This window comes from Harpia harpyja, chromosome 19, assembly GCF_026419915.1.
Source record: "Harpia harpyja isolate bHarHar1 chromosome 19, bHarHar1 primary haplotype, whole genome shotgun sequence".
In the NCBI taxonomy this organism is placed as follows: Eukaryota; Metazoa; Chordata; class Aves; order Accipitriformes; family Accipitridae; genus Harpia; species Harpia harpyja.
Window position 1 is genome coordinate 1,991,130 of NC_068958.1, and position 18,481 is coordinate 2,009,610.

The 18,481-nt window shown below is 39.3% G+C and overlaps 1 protein-coding gene across 11 annotated transcripts in view; it reads left to right on the forward strand.

Annotated features, from left to right (window-relative positions):
- Window positions 1–18,481, forward strand: part of DENND1A (DENN domain containing 1A) — a 216,331-nt gene that overhangs the window by 193,384 nt on the left and 4,466 nt on the right. For 3 of the 11 annotated variants that reach the window (XM_052814751.1, XM_052814754.1, XM_052814762.1), the window contains 3 exons: window positions 747–806; window positions 5,376–5,464; window positions 15,915–16,043. In XM_052814751.1, the coding sequence (XP_052670711.1) occupies window positions 747–806; window positions 5,376–5,464; window positions 15,915–16,043 (278 nt within the window). The remainder of the gene's footprint in view (window positions 1–746; window positions 807–5,375; window positions 5,465–15,914; window positions 16,044–18,481) is intronic. The other 8 variants (XM_052814755.1, XM_052814759.1, XM_052814753.1 and 5 more) reach the window with 5 other exon arrangements.

An 18,481-nucleotide genomic window follows, 5' to 3' on the forward strand; every position in this document is an offset into this window, starting at 1 on the left:
GACCGATGCCCAGCCAGTCCCTGAGCAGTGGCCTCCCGGCCAACCTTCCCTCTAGTTTTATTGCTCAGCATGATGTCCTATGGTATGGAACATCCCTTCGGTCAGTTGGGGTCAGCTCTCCTGGCTGTGTCCCCTCCCAACTTCTTGTGCCCCCCCAGCCTCCTCCCTGGTGGGGTGGGGTGAGGAGCAGAAAAGGCCTTGACCCTGTGTAAACAGTAACAAACATCCCTGTATTAGCAACACTGTTTCCAGCACAAATCCAAAAGATAGCACCATACTAGCTACTGGGAAGAAAATTAACTCAACCCTAGCCAAAACCAGTACAAGATTTTAGTGGAAGCTTTTTTGAATATCTTGCTTTGCAGGATTCTTTCCATTTGCATAAATGTTGTCTAGAACACTTGGACGTGGAGGTCCAAGAATCTACCTTGAGCGTCTTTGTTGTCTCAGTAATTTTGGATGATCTGGTGTGGAGTGGTGATTGTGCTACCTTTAGTTTAACATAAGCTATGTTAAGACTACATCAACAGGCAGATATAGCTACCTTTACTATTGTGGCACTTTGTACATCATGAGATTTGTCACTGTTTGGCGGGGGGGGTAGAAAGAAAAGAAAACTTGTATTTGGTGAGGTGAGTATGAAGCTAAGGTAAATCATGTGTTGTCATCCACTCATACTGCTTTTGCCACAAAATCAGAGGTGTTTTCATGTAGGTGACTTTAATTTAGTTTCCACTTTGATACAGCAGCAAAGACTCCGTCCGCCTCGGCCACCGCCTCCAAAGATACAGCGTTCATCTAGGCCCGTGAGTAGTTGGTAGTTTTGTTTCACTGCCACAGCTTAACACTGCCTGAATTACGCTCTTAGTAGCATTACTAAACCTTGGTAGTTTGGATTGTCAAACTTTGCAAAAAAGCAACGTGTGAATTACGCTCCTAAACTCCCTTCTCTCCTGCGGCACAGCCCTGGGACCTGCATTTATTCTGCTTTTCTTTGATGAGTTCTGCAGCTTTCAGTGAGTTCTGCAGGTAACTGATGCAGCTGTTGCAACATTTGTTTTTACTTTTGCGGTGATTTCTTAAACAAAAGGTCTTGCTAGGTTGGCATAAGTTTTTAGCCAGTGAGCTTTTGAAGACTTGCACTAAACTCAAATATGAAAGGAAGCAGAATTCAGAAGAGAAAGTATTTATTGTCTGCAAGTTATGCTTTAAATTAATTTGGGATGCTTAATTTTTCTCCATGGAATAAATAAGTGAATACACATGAAAAAAGCGAAGTCTGTATTTGGGTGGTAGAACATTAGTACCACATTATGAATGACATACATATATACTTTATGTTAATTTAAAATGCAAGCTGGGACTCTGTGTAATTACGTAGTATAAAAAATGTAGGCACAGCATGTTGGCCAGAAGAAGTGACTCTTCCATAGAAGAATTACACAGAAATTATTCTCGGTGCAATACCTGTACTGTATTACGCAGGGATACCTTACCTCAGCAGTTTTTCATTCAAAACAGTAACTGTAGGACAATTGTTATATATTAACTATGCCAGATGGCTTTAAAACTGGAGACTGTGCTGGATCTGCACCAGTGATTTTTTTTGTTGTTGTTGGTGGTTTTTTTGTTTGTTTGTTTGTTTTTTAGTAGTACAGGAAAGTGATGTCAGTTTAGACGGGGTGTTGTTTTTTGCAACAGCCTTGGAAGACACTCATTTCTATTCGGGATTTTTGGTTTATGAATATAATTCCCCCAAAAGACAAATACATCTTACTCCTTGCTTCCTTATACATACATGTATGTGCATAAGAAAGAGATATGCAAGTTTTCAAATCTAATCTTGCTAAAACTTCTTAAAAATGTGTTTTGGATGAGCAGGCAACTGGTTAACAAGTGCACTTGGGTGTGTGCTAACTTTTGATCTTCGGTGCATGTTCCTATGTTACATTGCAATAGCATGTGTTTCTTTTCCTCCCTCTTTTTAACTCTGGGTATTAAGCTTAACAGAGTCATTTTTATGGATTCCTGCTCTGAAGATTTCTGTTTTCTGTGTTTAAAAGGTAGCATTAACTATGCTTATATCTGTTCTTTTAAATGTAATGGGTATGGGAAACCCTTGCAGATACATTACACTAGGATCGAACCTTCCATGGTACTACAGGGTTCCCATAGTTCTTCATAGCCCTCTTGGTTTGTGTTTGGCAGGTGTACGAGGACACATTGCGATTCCTCTGCACAAAAGTTGCTGAACAGTATTGTTCAGATTGAGTAATTTATTACATCCAAGTCTTGCTAAGACTGTTTAATCTCCCAGCTGTAGTGCATTAATAGTCCTCACTATAATGTGTTTATGTCAACTGTCTTTGCTCCCAATGTGATTGATAAAAGGTTGGAAATGTAATAATAAAAGCTCCTGTTGCATTCATCTAGCTGTGTCAGTAAGTGGAACAGAAATGCTTCATTCATCAAGAGGAAATTCAAGATAAATATAAATGATTATAATCACTCCCCAAAAATATGCTTGTACCACATATACATAAATTTGTTGTTCAGAACTGTTATTTGGCTTTTAATAGTTGAAACACATTTTTGTGTGTGTAAATAATACTTTGTGCAGGCTGCTTTTTCCCTCTCTCAGTCTTGACATATATTACAGAGGTGGGTATTGGCAAGTAATTTATCCTAGCCTTTTACAGCAAGCACTGAAGGAGGAGACCAGGTCCCTCTGCTCTTCCAACCAAGTCCACATAATACCAGAATTCCTGAGAAATACTTACTGTTTTCAAGATATATCTGTTATGAGGAGGAATCCCTGGGCACTAGTCCTTGCAATATGAGTCATTACTAATAATAAAACCAAAAACACAGACCAAAGAAAGGTTAAGGAAGCAGAACAGATATGGTCTTTACATTCTGCTGTTTTGGAAATGAGTTGTGGTGGTATTATGAAAAAGAGAGGGTTGTTGCTTATAATTAATAGAGATCTGTTTGGATTAATGGTGGCTGTTTGGAAACTTCATTCAATTAGAAAAAGTTAAAATATAATAATTATGCATAAAGTTGATGGGGACAGTAATACGCACATTTAACCCTTCTGTACTGGATGTTTACCTTTATTCTTTTGGCTGTGTGCTTACGTAATTTCATAAAAAATTTTATACTTTTGCATTTGATAAGCATTTAACCTTGCCTATTTGGCTACATAAAGCTCAAAATCCAGCAAGGAATTGGCTTGATTCCTGGCTTTTCCCTGCAGTCCCCCATGAACAATGCTCTAAATCCTACTTAGCATGTCACCCTGCACTTTACTGGTCTGGTGGCCCCCTGGAGCCATCCAAAACTCTCATCTCTCTCCCTCATCACCATCACTCCCCCAGGGTACCAACCAAAAGGTGAAAGTGTTCACAGCATGATGACAAGCCAGCTTTACACATCATCTTCCAGCTCAGATTTAATTAAACAGGTTTCTTTCTTCCTCTCTTTTCCTCTTTCTCCTTCTCGCTCTCTTCCCCAATTCCTCTTGCTTCTCTCCCCCCTCTCTTGCACGCACTTGCTCTCTCTTGGTCTCTCTCTCTCTGTTTTATCAACCCTAATGAAGCAGTATTCTTCATCGATCCTGCTGATTGCCAGCCCATTCCTTTTGTTTGTTGGCACCGAGCCATTCAGCCGCACTCTGACAGCTCAGCTCGTCTAATTAGCTCTGTTGTTCTTTTCCCCATGTTTCACCACGTTGCAAGTTCAGTTGAAGTTGCCACAAACTTAATCCTTCCATTCCTGCCATAAATTCACATTCTTAAGCCGTCTTTATTGTAGAGAGGAGCAGCCTTGTGTGGGGACTGATCTTCAAGACCTTAACATCTGACCTTTTTATAAGCCCTTTTTCCTAAGAAATAGTGGCAATACATCTCTGGATTTCTTCATCATATCTGCTGTATGCCATTTCCTTTGAAATGAAAATTCAATACAATAATCCTGCTACTGTCTTCTGCATACTGTTGTGTAGTACAGAAACACTACACACAATTCAGTGGCTTTTTCCTGGCAAGAAAATTTGAGGTTTGCATGCTGGGGTGGGGGGGAACCAGAAACACCCCATCCCCCCAACAAATAATTAAAAAAGAAAAGCCAACAAAAACTCGCAGAGGTGGGAGGAAATCTGCATCCATTCTGTCATTGCAAACAAATTTATTAGTTATCCAAAGAGCACTTAGGTTGTAGGCCTTTAACAGCTTCCTTTATATTATGGTTATTAAGGGAGCTCAAGCTCAGGGTGGTCAGAAGTTGAGTTATATTCCTAACTTTATTTGAGGGCTTTGGGGATTTCTGTTGAAACTAGCATTCAGTTAAGCCAACAAATCAGAGTCCGTTTCAGACGTACTTTCTTAACAAAAAATGGAAAGCTTGTTTGTACAGCCTGACCCTGATGCTGCAAATGTTTATTCCCACATTTGACTCAAAGGGTAAGTTCATCAACAGGATTACTCACTAGTATAGGTAGGCACATGCATAAACTTTGCCTATGTGGAGATCACGTGTGCTTATTCCTTTCCTTGAAGTAAAACTTGTTTGGTTGTGGAGTTAATGTAAGTAAATTAAGCTAATGTTCAGAAATCAAGAAGGTGATGGATATGTTATTTAAGATTGGATTGGCAGCAACATCATCTTCCACAGAAAAGCTTTGGATTTTATTACAGACAGCAAAAGATACACTAACATAACATTAGGACTGATAATTATAATATCTGTGGCAAGGGTTTCTGTTCAGCTGCTGAAAGGAAGCAAATTTTTAATGAAGAATGAGCTATGTTTTTCATGTTATAACATTTATTCTAAGTACAAATTTTTCAGTGCTCCCTTACACAGAAGTCTTCACTTGAGAAGTTGGGTTCCTATGAACAAGAGGACAAAAGGATCATGATGTCAGAGCTGAAATCCACTTTCCAGTATAATGTACAGCAACACACAGGATTTTCCGATTTTACTCTATCAACTAAGGGGAAGCTCACATTTAGGGAATCTTTTATCAGAAATTTAGCCTGTACCAAACAGGACAGTGGAACAAATTTTCCTTGCTTTGCTAATAGCTGACAGTCAGTGACAAGCATATATGTTTCATTTGCTATTCGAAAACGTGGGTGTTTTTGTCCTTAAATAGGTTGTGGGTCCCTGTAGTTTATATTTGTACTTTATATGCATTTGTATATCTGTATTCATTTGTAACATTGTTGTGGCACAAAAAGACTTTTAAAAGCAATTCTGAATGGAAGATACCTCTAAGATAACAGTGGTTATGCATATTTGGTTGTTATGGCTGTTGCTTGATCAATTTGAAGTATTTGATGAAATGCCTTCTATGTGTGTGTATGTAATAGGTTCGCCCACCAAGACCTCATGTTGTTAAGAGACCCAAGAGCAATATTGCTGTGGAAGGCCGAAGGACTTCAGTTTCTAGTCCAGAACAGTAAGTACTTTGCCGCTTTGCTTCTCTCTGGTTGCGTGAACAAGCTGCATTCAGAACTGGAACTAGCCAAAGGAGAAATTAAAACATACTACAGATCAAAATAATTTTTTAACCAACAAAAAATTTGTTTTTTAATTTTTGGAACATTTTAGAGGGAGTGTGAAAAGCAAGAAACCAAAGTTTACTTATTGGAAAATTCTGGTTTGCCAAGTTAGACATAATCTGATCAGCCTGTTTAGTGAAAGTTTTCAGGTTTTAGGGGTTTGTTCATTTCGTTGTTGTTTTGTTTTGAACTATTTTTTGAACTATGTTTAAATGAAATTGTTAGCCACATCCCTGCAAATCCACTGTTCTTGCCAGGCTTTACCTGGAAGATATAGAATTGTTTGGTTTATAGTGATGGCAGTAAGGGTTGTGTCTTGTGCTTGTTAGAGTCCCACTAACAGGAGGTCTGTAATGAGCTCTATAGTGAAGACTTGTAGAGCTTAACTGTCTTGCATAGTACTAGCAAATGTTCATCTCTCTAGATTTGACTATGAAATAAACAGGGGTAGCATTCCAAATAAGTTGTACTGCTGTAGCCTACTGCTGGTGTATAAAATGTGTTGTTTTCCAACATCTCTCTTGTTCATATGAACAGTATATTCTGTTACCTTGGATAAATTTTTTTCAGATAGTTTCATGAATGTCACATATTAAAGTACTTTTTACAAAGATGACAATATTGTGTATTGTTGCAGATACTCTTAACAACAGGCCATCAAGTGAATACCTAAGGAGAGAATGGATATATTGAACCTTACGAACATAGCCCAAAAGACACTATTGTGTGTAAATATACGTGTAGGCTGCATGAATATCCATTTTGGATTTAAAATTATTTGGATTCTTTTGAGTGTAGCTACTTCAGCTGTTCAGAAGTACAAAACATTCAACAGCACTAAGTTCTGATTGGATACAGAGGCTGGTATTAGCTGCACTTCTTAAGGGTCCTAGTAAGCAGGTTTCCTCCTCTCAGTTCAGAATTTGGGAAGCTTACGGACTGTGCATTTTGCCTGGGGCGGTTGATCTTAGAAGGCGGCATTGTGAAAAATGTGGCTAGAGTAGGGACAGACCTGCTTGGCACTCCAGACGAAACAACCGAGCAGTGAGGTAAAAACAGCAGGCAACAGAGCCAGTATATATTTTCCAAGTCATGGCAAGATTAAACTGGTATTCCCCGCATGTGAAGCATCTTCGACGCTGTCCTTGAACACTGAGTGGGGGTAGCATTTTCCAAATGTCCAGTGTTGTGGCAGTGCAGCCTTAGCATGGGAAGTCACACTGGAACTGCTCACAGACTAAAAGCAAAAGACTTGGGGGCCACAAGATGGTTGCACTTACCTAATCTGTCACAGAGATTTCCTTGTAATTCATCTCTACCTGCAGCACAAAGTAATTGCTTATGTCATAGCCACTTTGCATTGTTTGTTTGTGTCCCAGCCTGTGGTGGCTTTATTGTCAGTAAAGTGAAATGCTTCAGCTGATGCCCAAGATTACAGGGTATTTGTTGTATCTGAAGATACTAAAATCCCATAAAAAGAAAAATGGTTGGTTTCTTTAAACACACCTTTTTCCTACATGTGTACCAGTTCCTTGTCACCACTGTTTATGAGGGAAAAAGAGATGGAGGTTGCCCCCCCCCCCCCACCTGTCCAAAGTTAAGTGCGTGGGTAGCTTTTTTCCAGCCACTCTAGGAATGGGGAGATATTCTGGCTTTTAACTAAAGCGAATGGTCACCTTTAAATTCTACAGGATTATTTATCCATTTTGTAGTGGAATTTGGTTGCCCTCTTGTGGAGTGGATTGCAAATCCTGCAAAAGGGCTTGTGCTGTTACAGGGTGGTAGCTGTCCCTGCACAAAGATTATAGGAATTTTTAAAATAAAAGTTTTTTCTTAATATGTAGTATGATGACTCACTGCATGTAGGTGAAGAAAATTGAGTCAATTTAACCATTATGTGTGTTTCATATGAAGGATTCTGCAGTTTTGGATTCAAAAGCTGCTTGACATTCCAGTGTGGCTTACTGCTAACATGTATTTTCAATTCCTGCCAGTATCAGAACAGAAATAAACATAAACATGAATGATATTTATACTAATGCTAGTAATATATTGAATTACAATTATTATTTTACTTGGTTTTAATTTATTGCTGTTAATTTTAGTGAGTAAAAACTAATTGTAAACGATGAAAATCTTTTTGTGGAAATGATTGACAATAATCTATAAAAGATAATGAAGATGCTTTGTAGCTATAAACTGACTAATTTTTCTTCATGAGCATTTTACTGATAGATTTTTCCATCTTTTAAATGTGGAAGAAACCCAGGTAATGTTGCTAATATGACTGACACTTGCTATACGGTACCAGTTGTTGTCTCTTCCTGATGTTTCACAGCTTTGGTATTTTATCCAGTTCAAATGCAGTGTCACAGCAGGATCTGATTATTTTCATTCTTTCCTGTCACCAGCTTCAGGTGGCAAAACAAACTTTGACATAACTACTTCCAGACAGTTAATTGTAGAATATTGCACTCAACTAGATCTCCTGTAAGGTGTCTGGTTAGAGTGTTTTAATAAAAACAAGTTGGGGCAGTGGGAGAGATGGGAAATAAAACATGCAACGATGATGAGACTGACACTACAGCTGTGATTTCAGAAGCACAAATGGAGGAAATATCTAACCTTGTACTTAAAGCCCAAATAAATGGCTTCCCTAAGAAATAACTTTGGGTGAATGCCTTTGAAATAGGTAATGACTCAGTAATCCTGACCTTTTTCCTTATTATTTATCTCAAAATGACATTTTGAATAAAGGAAAAAGATTTTTTTTAAAATAGTAATTAAAGATAGGATTTTCATGACTTTTTTCACAAACTTTCTTTTTTCTGACCCAGTAAGAAAGAATCTTCCTATATTGTTCTGAATGAAAACATAAAGCCAGGTGTTGTCTCTTTAAAAAAATTACATTGTTTTCTCTCTCTTGGATAATTGTCCTGGTTTCAGCTGGGATAGAGTTAACTGTCTTCCTAGTAGCTGGTACAGTGCTATGTTTTGAGTTCAGTATGCGAAGAATGTTGATAACACTGATGTTTTCAGTTGTTGCTCAGTAGTGTTTAGACTAATGTCAAGGATTTTTCAGCTTCTCATGCCCAGCCAGTGAGAAAGCTGGAGGGGCACAAGAAGTTGGCACAGGACACAGCCAGGGCACCTGACCCAAACTGGCCAACGGAGTATTCCATACCATGGGACGTCCCATCTAGTATAGGAACGGGGAAGTGGGGGCGGGGGATCACCGCTCGGGGGACTGGCTGGGTGTCGGTCGGCGGGTGGTGAGCAATTGCACTGCGCATCGTTTGTACATTCCAATCCTTTCATTATTGCTGTTGTCATTTTATTAGTGTTATCATTATCATTATTAGTTTCTTCTTTTTTTCTGTTCTATTAAACCGTTCTTATCTCAACCCACGGGTTTTGCTGCTTTTCCTGATTTTCTCCCCCATCCCACTGGGTGGGGGGGAGTGAGTGAGCGGCTGCGTGGTGTTTAGTTGCTGGCTGGGGTTAAACCACGACAATAATACTAAAATGAATGAAAACACCACAACAAACATTTTCACTCATGTTACTTGGTAGTGTTGGAGTACCCTTACTGCAGATGAGAGGAGATTTCATGAAAGCAGCAGCACTGAGAGGGTGCTTTTCTTAAACTAAACTTTACCAAAATATTTAGCTTAATTGCACTGGTTCCAAAACTGATTATTAGCCAGTTACTTTTTTCAGGTACTCATGTGTGGGATATGTTTGTGAGGAGGAGCTTCTGTTCAATGAGGAGTTTCTTTCTATATTTAAAACTAACACTAACTTTTTGGTCTTGAATGACTGCATGAAGGCATCAGAGACATTTCCCAGCATATCTGACTCATTAGCTCCAACTGTGACTTTTGCATCCTCCTTCCAGCTGGTGGAGACAGGATCCTCAGGGCAGCGTGCCACTAACCCAAGCCTGACTCCCAGTGAACTCATTTCACAGGGCAGCCTCTTTTCTCTTTGTAATGTTGCATGTCATCTCTGAAAAGTAAACCATTATGTAGACATCTGTTCAGTTGTTATATTTATTAAGGCATTTCTTACGATATTAGGAAATTTGTATCATCAGTTACACGAGTTAATTTTTTTAATGCATATAAAAGAAAAACATTGTTTTGGAGGTGTATGTGCTCATTTTCTAATCAGTCTTCAATTAAAACACAGGAGGGCAGGAGCAGTGACTTCAAAGAACACCCCAGATTATTGCTAATGTCTGTTGTTAAACCATCATGTTTAGAAGAGCTGGTGGAAGAACTGTTGTTTCCCCCATCAAAATTTTCAGTGAATTCTTTTTCTATTTCAATAGACAGTGGGGTTTTTTTACAATTTTATCAATAATTCAAGGTTTGTGATGTTTATGATTCTTAAAATTTTCTGATTAATTCTAAAACATATCATTTTTTAAAAAAAAACTTTTTTAGTTATAAAGTAACAGGAAGGGTTTGTAGATGAGAGCTCAGAAAATGCTGGATTACCACCTGGGGCAATCCTAGTCATCTGGGACATGCCTCCTTAAACACAAATTAGTTGTTCACAGAAATAAGATGTTGCATTTTTAACAGGCAGTTTTTTGAGAACTCTCTTTTACACCACAGCAAGATTTCCTATTAAATGTAGAATAGGCTTCCAGAGTGCTCTAGAATCTGTCTTCTGTAAGTACCGACTCGCTGGTTTCCAGGGCATGCAGAGTAGGAGGAAATTAAAATAGGAAATCAGAGGGTCAGGCTCACAATTAACAGCATGTCAAAAGGCTCTTGGGCTGGCTAAACCCATGTCAGTGCTGCAGCAGTTCATTATGGCTTTCCAGAAGTCATGTAGGACTTAGTAGAGAAGCTAATGGCTTTCCCTTATATCACATGAATGAAAATAGGATGCAGTGCAATAGTGGGTTATTGCACTGAATTTAGTATGAAGTCAGCGTGATGGCTGTGTTGAATGATACAGGCTCATAAAGCACATTAAATTCCAGTGGTTGTAACCAGGTTCTCGGAGCTCTGCCACACAGAATTTGTGTATGGTAAAGGTTTTCCATGGCATCACTGCAAGCAAGGATCTCTACTTGGGAAGAAGGCTAAAACCAGCAAGAACCTATATGAACAAGGATGGCTGGAATCAAAAAGAAAATACTGCAGGCTGTAGCAGACAAGACTCGCTGTGTGAGCTTTGGTTTCTCTACCTTGGGAAAATTGGTGTAGGGGAAGCTAGATGCAATGAAGATGGTGCCAAGAAAGCAGGTGCCCAGCAAAGGGACAGCAAAGGGGAAAGAAACGTACAGAGAGTAGTCGGGTTTTGTCACAGGCCTAGCCAAACAAGAACTGTAGCACAAGGCAGGCAGGGCTGCCCTTTGGCAATGCCGGTCCTTCCTGGCTCTCCCACCTTTCCAGTATGGTGGTTTAAAAGAAACTGTAATTTTGGGGCCTATTTCTGCTGTCTGCTTTGGAGTGAACCTACCAAATGTATGCAGCTTGCCTTTGTAAAGGGATGTGGTAGCTGCAAGGGAAATTGGTGAATGAATCTTTAGTACCGAGTAATAGGACAAAAATGTGTAACGACTTTGCAGAATCTTGCATCTAGATCTGTCAGAGCAGGCAGAGGTGTCATCCAGCTTGTTCCCACTTTAAATTCTTTGTTAATATTTCCAGCTCTCTGGAAAATTTGTAAAAAGTTCATAAAAACTATAAAACAATTAATTACTTGCCTTTACTGGGTGTAGTGATCACAAGCTGTTGTTTTTGTTATCTGGTTGGATGACTTGTGGTATTAATTTTTTTGTTGTTTTAATTTAAAATATCCTTTATGCTAATGTTTTTGTTTTTCTGGAAATATTCTGCTCCTATGAACATTCACAGTATATGAAGTGACACTTTAAAAATCAAATAGATATTTTAATGTTTTTTGTTAGTTCACACTCGGGTGTACTGCGTATTCAGAATATGCAGGAAGGAATTCCAGTGATAGGTCTGTGCTTTGTTCAGATTGAATAGTTACTAGGTAATCCCCTCAGTCCCAAGTCTCCTATTTCATACTGGCAAGAAAAAGCCCATGCATCCAAATCCCTCATTCTCTTCATTTTACTGTCTAAGAGGGACAAATTCCTTAATTCCCTAGAGCTGCTGTATAGCTATTCTTTAAAAAAATATATTAATAAAAAAAAAAAATCCTCCCTCAAATTTGGGAAGCCCTTTTTAGGAGAATAATGACAAGTCCATACCACCGCTTTGTACCATAATCTCTCTAATCGTGAAAAAGCAACACAGTTAATAAAAAAAGAAAAAAAAATTAATTTTCTTATAACCAAAATATCTTTTAAAATTATTACAGAATTCTCCTTATTAATTCCCATATCCTGAACTCACATTTTCTGTGTGTATTTTTTCTATCTCAAGTACATTTAGGTGTCAATTAAATTTGAAATATCTACATTTGTCAGCATTTCATTTTTGGCCAGTGTGATGTGCTGCTGATTTGTCCATGCATCCTGACACATGAAAAAAGCTCCTGAGATGCAGATCTTCCTCATTAAAAAAGAAACCCATACTACCATAATGGTACGCAGAGCCATGGAGCGCATCCCCAGCTTTATTGCACTGTGTTTCTGACATGATATTTAAAAAGGAACAGCCACGGCTGTCAGTACTGTCATATGCTAGTGCTAACCGAAGACATGTTAAACTAAACATTAGAAAGAGATCAGCAAGTCATCTGCATGGTAACTCAGCTAAGAGATTAGGTAGGCAGGAGCTGGTGCAGTCATGTGGAGATGATGAGGGTTGTAGCTGTGACGGACACATCCTTTTTTCCCTGGAAGACTGCAGCAGTGCCTGCCTTGTAGCCAGGCTTGCTGTGACCTGCCTTTTCAGAGACAGCTCTTTGTGTATGAAATTCTAGCAAGTGGTGGGTGGCAGACTGCAGGAGAGTTGCCGAATTGGGTTAATGAGGGAATAGGCACTTTTTTGGGATTCTACTGCCTCAAGCGAATAAAAAAAAATGTAAACTTGGACAATTTTAGATTGTTCATCCCTTATCTTGGACCAAAATCTCTTACAGAGCACACCAACAATGAAACTTAAGTGCTTTCTTTTTTCTAATTATGATATCCCACTTTCATTTAAGGACTCTTGCAACAGCAATGAACCCGGTGCATATTAACTTCCTATGTATTTAATCTTACTTGCACTGAGCTGCACTGAAGTGCAACTGATGATCTAGCCAACAAGATCCTATCTTATTTCTTCGTAGTTTGTTCCCAGTTTATTTCATATGTGCACAGACACAATGCATTTGAATTCAGCATAGTCTGAAGGCAAACAAAAGGTATCAGAGGCAGTCCTTTAAGGGCAGCTGCACCAAAACATTTCTTACATGCAGTTACCAAACATTTAGTGCATCAGCAAGATATGTGGAAATTCAATATCGCTCTTTATTTCTGGAAATAATTTTAGATTTTGTGAAATCTTGTTAAATGGTAATTTATTCTCCTAACACAAAAAGACATGTATGTAAGTTCAAAAAAGAAATATTTTTAAAGTATCTTTAATTTCTGATTTATTTTAGGTGCAGCCTTTTGTTAATGTAAATTGAAATTTTTGGATAATAGTCACTCTCTAAAAAAAAAGGGGGGGGGGTTTAAAAAAAATGTTATAGCAAATTTTTCCTAATGCAGTGGCACCACCTCACTTTCCCTAGATGCCTATTATAACAGAAGAGGGGAAAAGAACAGCTATGCAACAGCTTTAATTGGAGTACCACAGACTATGATTTAACACTATCAGCTGCATCCACTGCCACCACTGTTTTAGACTTTTTATTAATTAGCTCTGACCTGATTGTGAATATTTATTCACAGTGGCAGCTCGGGCCGTCTTGAGCTGTCGGTTGCAGTGTCCAACTTCTCTTTTTCTGACCTAATCTTTTAGACTGATTTTCATAACTTTATTATATAGTTATTTAGTGATTGAGACAAAAGAACTAAATGAGTGAAGGCTGATTATGCATTCAAGTGCCACTAGAGGTAGTTTGTTAGTAAGTCTGTACTATAAAGGCAACAAATCAAATTCTTTCTTTTTCTATACATGCTTTTGGTCCCGTTCCAATTTCAGCGTATCCTCATCTTATCTATAACGTACATAGTGACGTGATATATTTGCATTGCTCTGCAGTGTCTACAGGATCAGGACCTATCCTTTGTTCCACATTATGAGCCTGATTCTGCTTACACTGAAATAACAAATTTTATTCTGGACCTCAGTAGTAGGAAAATAAGGCTCCTGTCTCAATTGTGTATGGCTTTGTGTCATTCACTATGTATGTTTTGATTCACTACAATAACTAGGATGTTATCAGTGATATGTGGTTTATAAAATGAAGATGTTTGGGAAGAGACCTCATTTGGATGGCTAGAAACAATGTTTGCTTTTATGATCCTAGTGATTTCTTTTCCATTGTTATAGTGATGTGGGGAAGAAAAAAGAGACCTGTAAATGGTGCTCTCTAGCAACATCTATCAGTGTTCATCAGCCTGTTGTTTGGTCTGGAAGACATATAAAGGTGGTTTATAATGACACTGAAAAGAGGTTTTCTTGGTTTTTTTTTTTCATTTCCACTCATGCACACTTAGATATGCCAGAACGCAACTGAAATGGGGAGAATAAATAAGAAACAATAAATAACTGTTAAAAATTGAGTATATGGGGTTTTGTAAGTGCATATAGTTTTGGTGGCTCTACACAATGTTGTCCTTGAGTTTTAGTAGATTGAAAAGCACTGGACTATGGTGTAGAGGCCTCTGATTAGTACTGGTAATTCTGGATGTGCTTTTACTGCTTTCAGTTACTTGTGAAGCATTTGTCTTAATATTTAATTTGTGAGAATATATTTTCTATAAACTCTTTTGCCATCCAGAGCTTCAGTGTTTCAGAGGGGAATGAACAATGGCCCTTGCTTCATACTTTACTAAAGATCAGGATATTTTAGCATTACAAATGAGGCAATATTTGCTATTAATTTTTTCAGACTCTTCAAACTCTTCATTCCAGTGTATTTCTGCTTAAGTACCCTGCTCCTGTACTCTTACCTCTTCTACTAAAGCTGATAGTGCATTTAATTGTCGAAAGCAGTGATAGCCACTTCTGAATTTGCTCCAGTGGAAACAGTCAATCTTAGAAGCTTCTACTTTATGCAGAAAGGAGTAATTTACTGGGTTTTTGGTTAAAATGAAGTGAAGCAACTGATAGCTACAATAAATAATAGAAAAAATTATTCATAAATTCAGCAAACTTTAAATATTTTTCTTTTATCCACCAATCAGTGTATGTTTGCCCAGACATGGGTAATGCATAGTTAGTTTTACATTCACTAAAAATTTAGGTATTGTCTTCGTTAGGTACAAGAGCAAATCCTGGAGATCTGACCTCGGTGTATAAAATAAAGATGTCTAATATGTGCTTGTCAAAAGTCTGGTGAAATGTTTTTGGTGGTGGTTGCTTTTTGTTGTTTTGGATTTTTTTTGTTTGGTTTGGTTTTGGCGTGGGTTTTTTTTTGTTTGGTTTTGTTGTTTGGTTGGTTGGTTTTAATTACAGCTGAAGTGTGTTTCCAGAGGCACTTCTGATTTTAAGAAGTTTTCATTTGAAAGGATTTTTGTTCCAGGCCTCTGCTAACAAATTCATAGATTGATAGTTAGCATCTCGTGATGCAGGAGAAATTAGCTTGAGTGCTTTTTCTGCCGGACTTTGAAAGTAGTTAACCATTGAGGAAAGAAACATATACACCTTACTTGACAAACTGCATTTCATATAAATCCTTGGACAGTTTTGTTTTTATTCTAGTGTGAAGCAATTTCAGATCTCAAAAATAGATACAAGTAGGAATTGTTGCCCTCAAGTCAGCTCCTCTCATATATCAGACTAACGTCAGTCTAAATATCTATAAAGCAGAGAGGTAGATCTAATATTTGTTTGCTTGTAGTTAGAGCTCAGAGAATCTGAGAAGCAAAGATGTGTTTCTGAACAACAAAAGATGCCCAACTCTCTAGAAAATGTAGTGGGGAAAAGGTGGGTTTCTGTATTGGCTGCTTTTGCAGTATGGGTGTGATTGCAGGTGTTTGGTACCCTTCCCAACTAGATGGCACCCTAGACATTTTTAGAAGAGTTGTATTTTCTGCCTGAAAAGTAGAGCTCAACGGTTACCTGCAGAGCTCTTTGCGGTGGCAGTCAGTCACGTTCGGAAATGATTTAGAGCCTACGAATCACTTGGTTTCTCTCTCCTCTGGAGCTTTGAATGTGACAACTTGATAACTTCCTTTTCTCTTCCTGTTTCCCTCAGCCTTGTAAAGCCTATGCGACACTATACAGTCTTCCTCTCTGAGGACTCTTCTGATGATGAATTTCAGCAGGAAGAGGATCCTGTCTCTGGCTTCTCTGAAAACTTTTTCTTCTCTGCTCCTTTTGAATGGTCTATCCTTTATTCTTCCATTGTATTAATTCAGTCTTCGAACAATGGTTTTTGCGTTGGTCAGGGTGCCTTGCTCCTGTACTTGGAATTTTGGAAACGCTCCCGCAGTCTCTGTACAGCGCTTGATGAATGTTCAGCATTTCTCCTGCTTGTTTGTTTTGATAGTTAGCAGCATGCAAAAGCATACTCCTGCATGAAATGCTATGCAGCAATGCCCAGCTTACAGTTTTACATGGGCTTGAGCTCTGTGGGATGTAACCCCTCCGCTTTCCCCTTGTTCCAATGTGCTGCTTGTGTTCCTGTCCAAACCTTCTGCCATTCTTGTGCAGTGCTAGCTGTGCTTTTTGGATTGTCCTGTGAGCCTTATTTCAGTGCAGTTATTGGCTTTTTCCAGTTTCACTTGCTTGATCCCAGCCTCCCTGTTCTGTCAAGTACCACATCCTCAGTGACTATGGGGCATTGCTATGCAGATGTCCTCCAAGGGTTTTGAGTACAATCTGACCTAAAATTATACAAGAAACAGCAAGCAGTTTGTTGGGTTTACTCACTGTGTTATTTGTATCTGACTTTGTAATTTGTAAATAGTTGTAAATTCCCAAACCTCCGTAACTTAATCTTGCCTAGTTTTGAAACATGGTCCTGAGCAGCTTGGCCATATTGCAACTACTAGTCTGGGAGAACTGTACGTTTAAGCACTGGCTGCAGGGTTCTGCCACCTGCCCAGGGTACCTGTGTTCGGGGAACGAGTGTTGCCTGTCAGCTCCCGTTTACCTGGCCAGTCTTCCCAGGGGCCCAAGAGTATCTTTTGGACATGAGAGTGACACTGTCACACGGAGGGTGCACGCTCATTCAGCTGTACTAAATACTTCTTACTGCATATTTGAACGTACCAACCCCGGAGGGCAGTCTTGAGCTAAGGCCTCACTGCATGTCACCCAGAGGATTTGTTCTTTCCTAACCTCACCTGCTTGAGGATTTCTAGGGGGAGAAAGGGAGATAAATTGCACAGAATTACACTAATTCTTTTCACAAATGCAGTTGCTGGCTTGACCAGAACCTGTAGGGAGAGGTGCCAGGGTACTGTGAGCTGCTGCTTCAGAAATCTGTGTGATGCCAGATCCAGGCAGTTCCAGGTGCTGGGAGATGGATGCCCAGTCGCATCTGAGCAACTGGAGCCTGCTGGATGCAGTTGTGTTAGACTAGGCTGGAGAAGGCGGCTGCCAGGTTGATAGTGGAGTCTCCAATTGCTAAAATTCATGTGTGTTGCAGAAGGCAGGTTCAGAGAGCGACAGGGAAGGGACGTGACTGTGGGCAGTTGGGCATGGGGAGACAGACGTATAGGTTCAGTAGCAAAGGGCCAGAAAAATGTTCCCACACTCTTGTGTTTGGGGTGGAGGAGGCCAGGCCACTAGAATGGTTTGTTTGCAGAATATTCCTCGTGGGTGGGGGTTGAAGTATGATCTAGTGCTTAGCAGATGAGCGCATATTACGTGAGAGACTAAAGATATGACCAAGATTTGCAAGATCACCCTCTTCCTAAGGACATGTACCATCAGCTGCCTGTCTTGTACTTACATTCTTACATTCTTGTGTTGCTAGCCGAATGCCTGCTATTTATGTGTTGATGAACGAAGTAAGATGGGCTGTTTATAAATTTGCATGATGTAGATGTATTATAATAAAATATGGAAAGAGGAGGAGGGTTCTTCCATAGTATCTGTTTTTGCAGGTCTCACAAATATTTTCTTTTTATTGAAACCTTGTTTAAATGCCACAGTAAAACTGGCTGCCAGTCAAATGCCAGTCACCACAGATATGTATGGCACTTCTTGTTATTAATTGGATGCGCATTATGCTGCTGTTCTCTGTACACAGAACCAATATGCAAATCTGCTGGTGTTCATTTTTTTGCTGAGGTATGTGCAAGAAAAGCATCCTGCTAGCTTGGCCTTGGCTGTAAATGTAAAATAGGTGTCTCCATAATGGATCGTGTTGTTTCTTGATAAGATGACACCAATGTAATCATTGGAACTCTGCACAGTGCTCCCAATTATTGCAGGAAAACACTGAATTATGTTCTGTGCTGACTTAGCTTGAATCAAGAGAATGTAAGTGCCTGCAAAACACAGGACACTTTGCAGTGTACTTGCTCTGACTTCTTGTGTGAAAGGACCGAGCACAGTAGCAGTGGTCTGCCTGAGGGGGAGGGCCAGACTGTCAAAATGGAGAGCTAGCATCCTGTTATTCCTGCTCCAAGAGAGTTCCCTCATCAGCCTGTCCGTAACTGCATGATCACAGCTTTCCTCTGAGTACTTCCCACTTAGGTCTTTTTCCCTTCTGAAAACCCCTCGAGTGCCAAGTCATCTTTGTATGTCCTTCTGCCCTTGGTCACTTTGCTCACACACGTGCTGTTCACAAGGCACTGTAAGCTGTGTTTT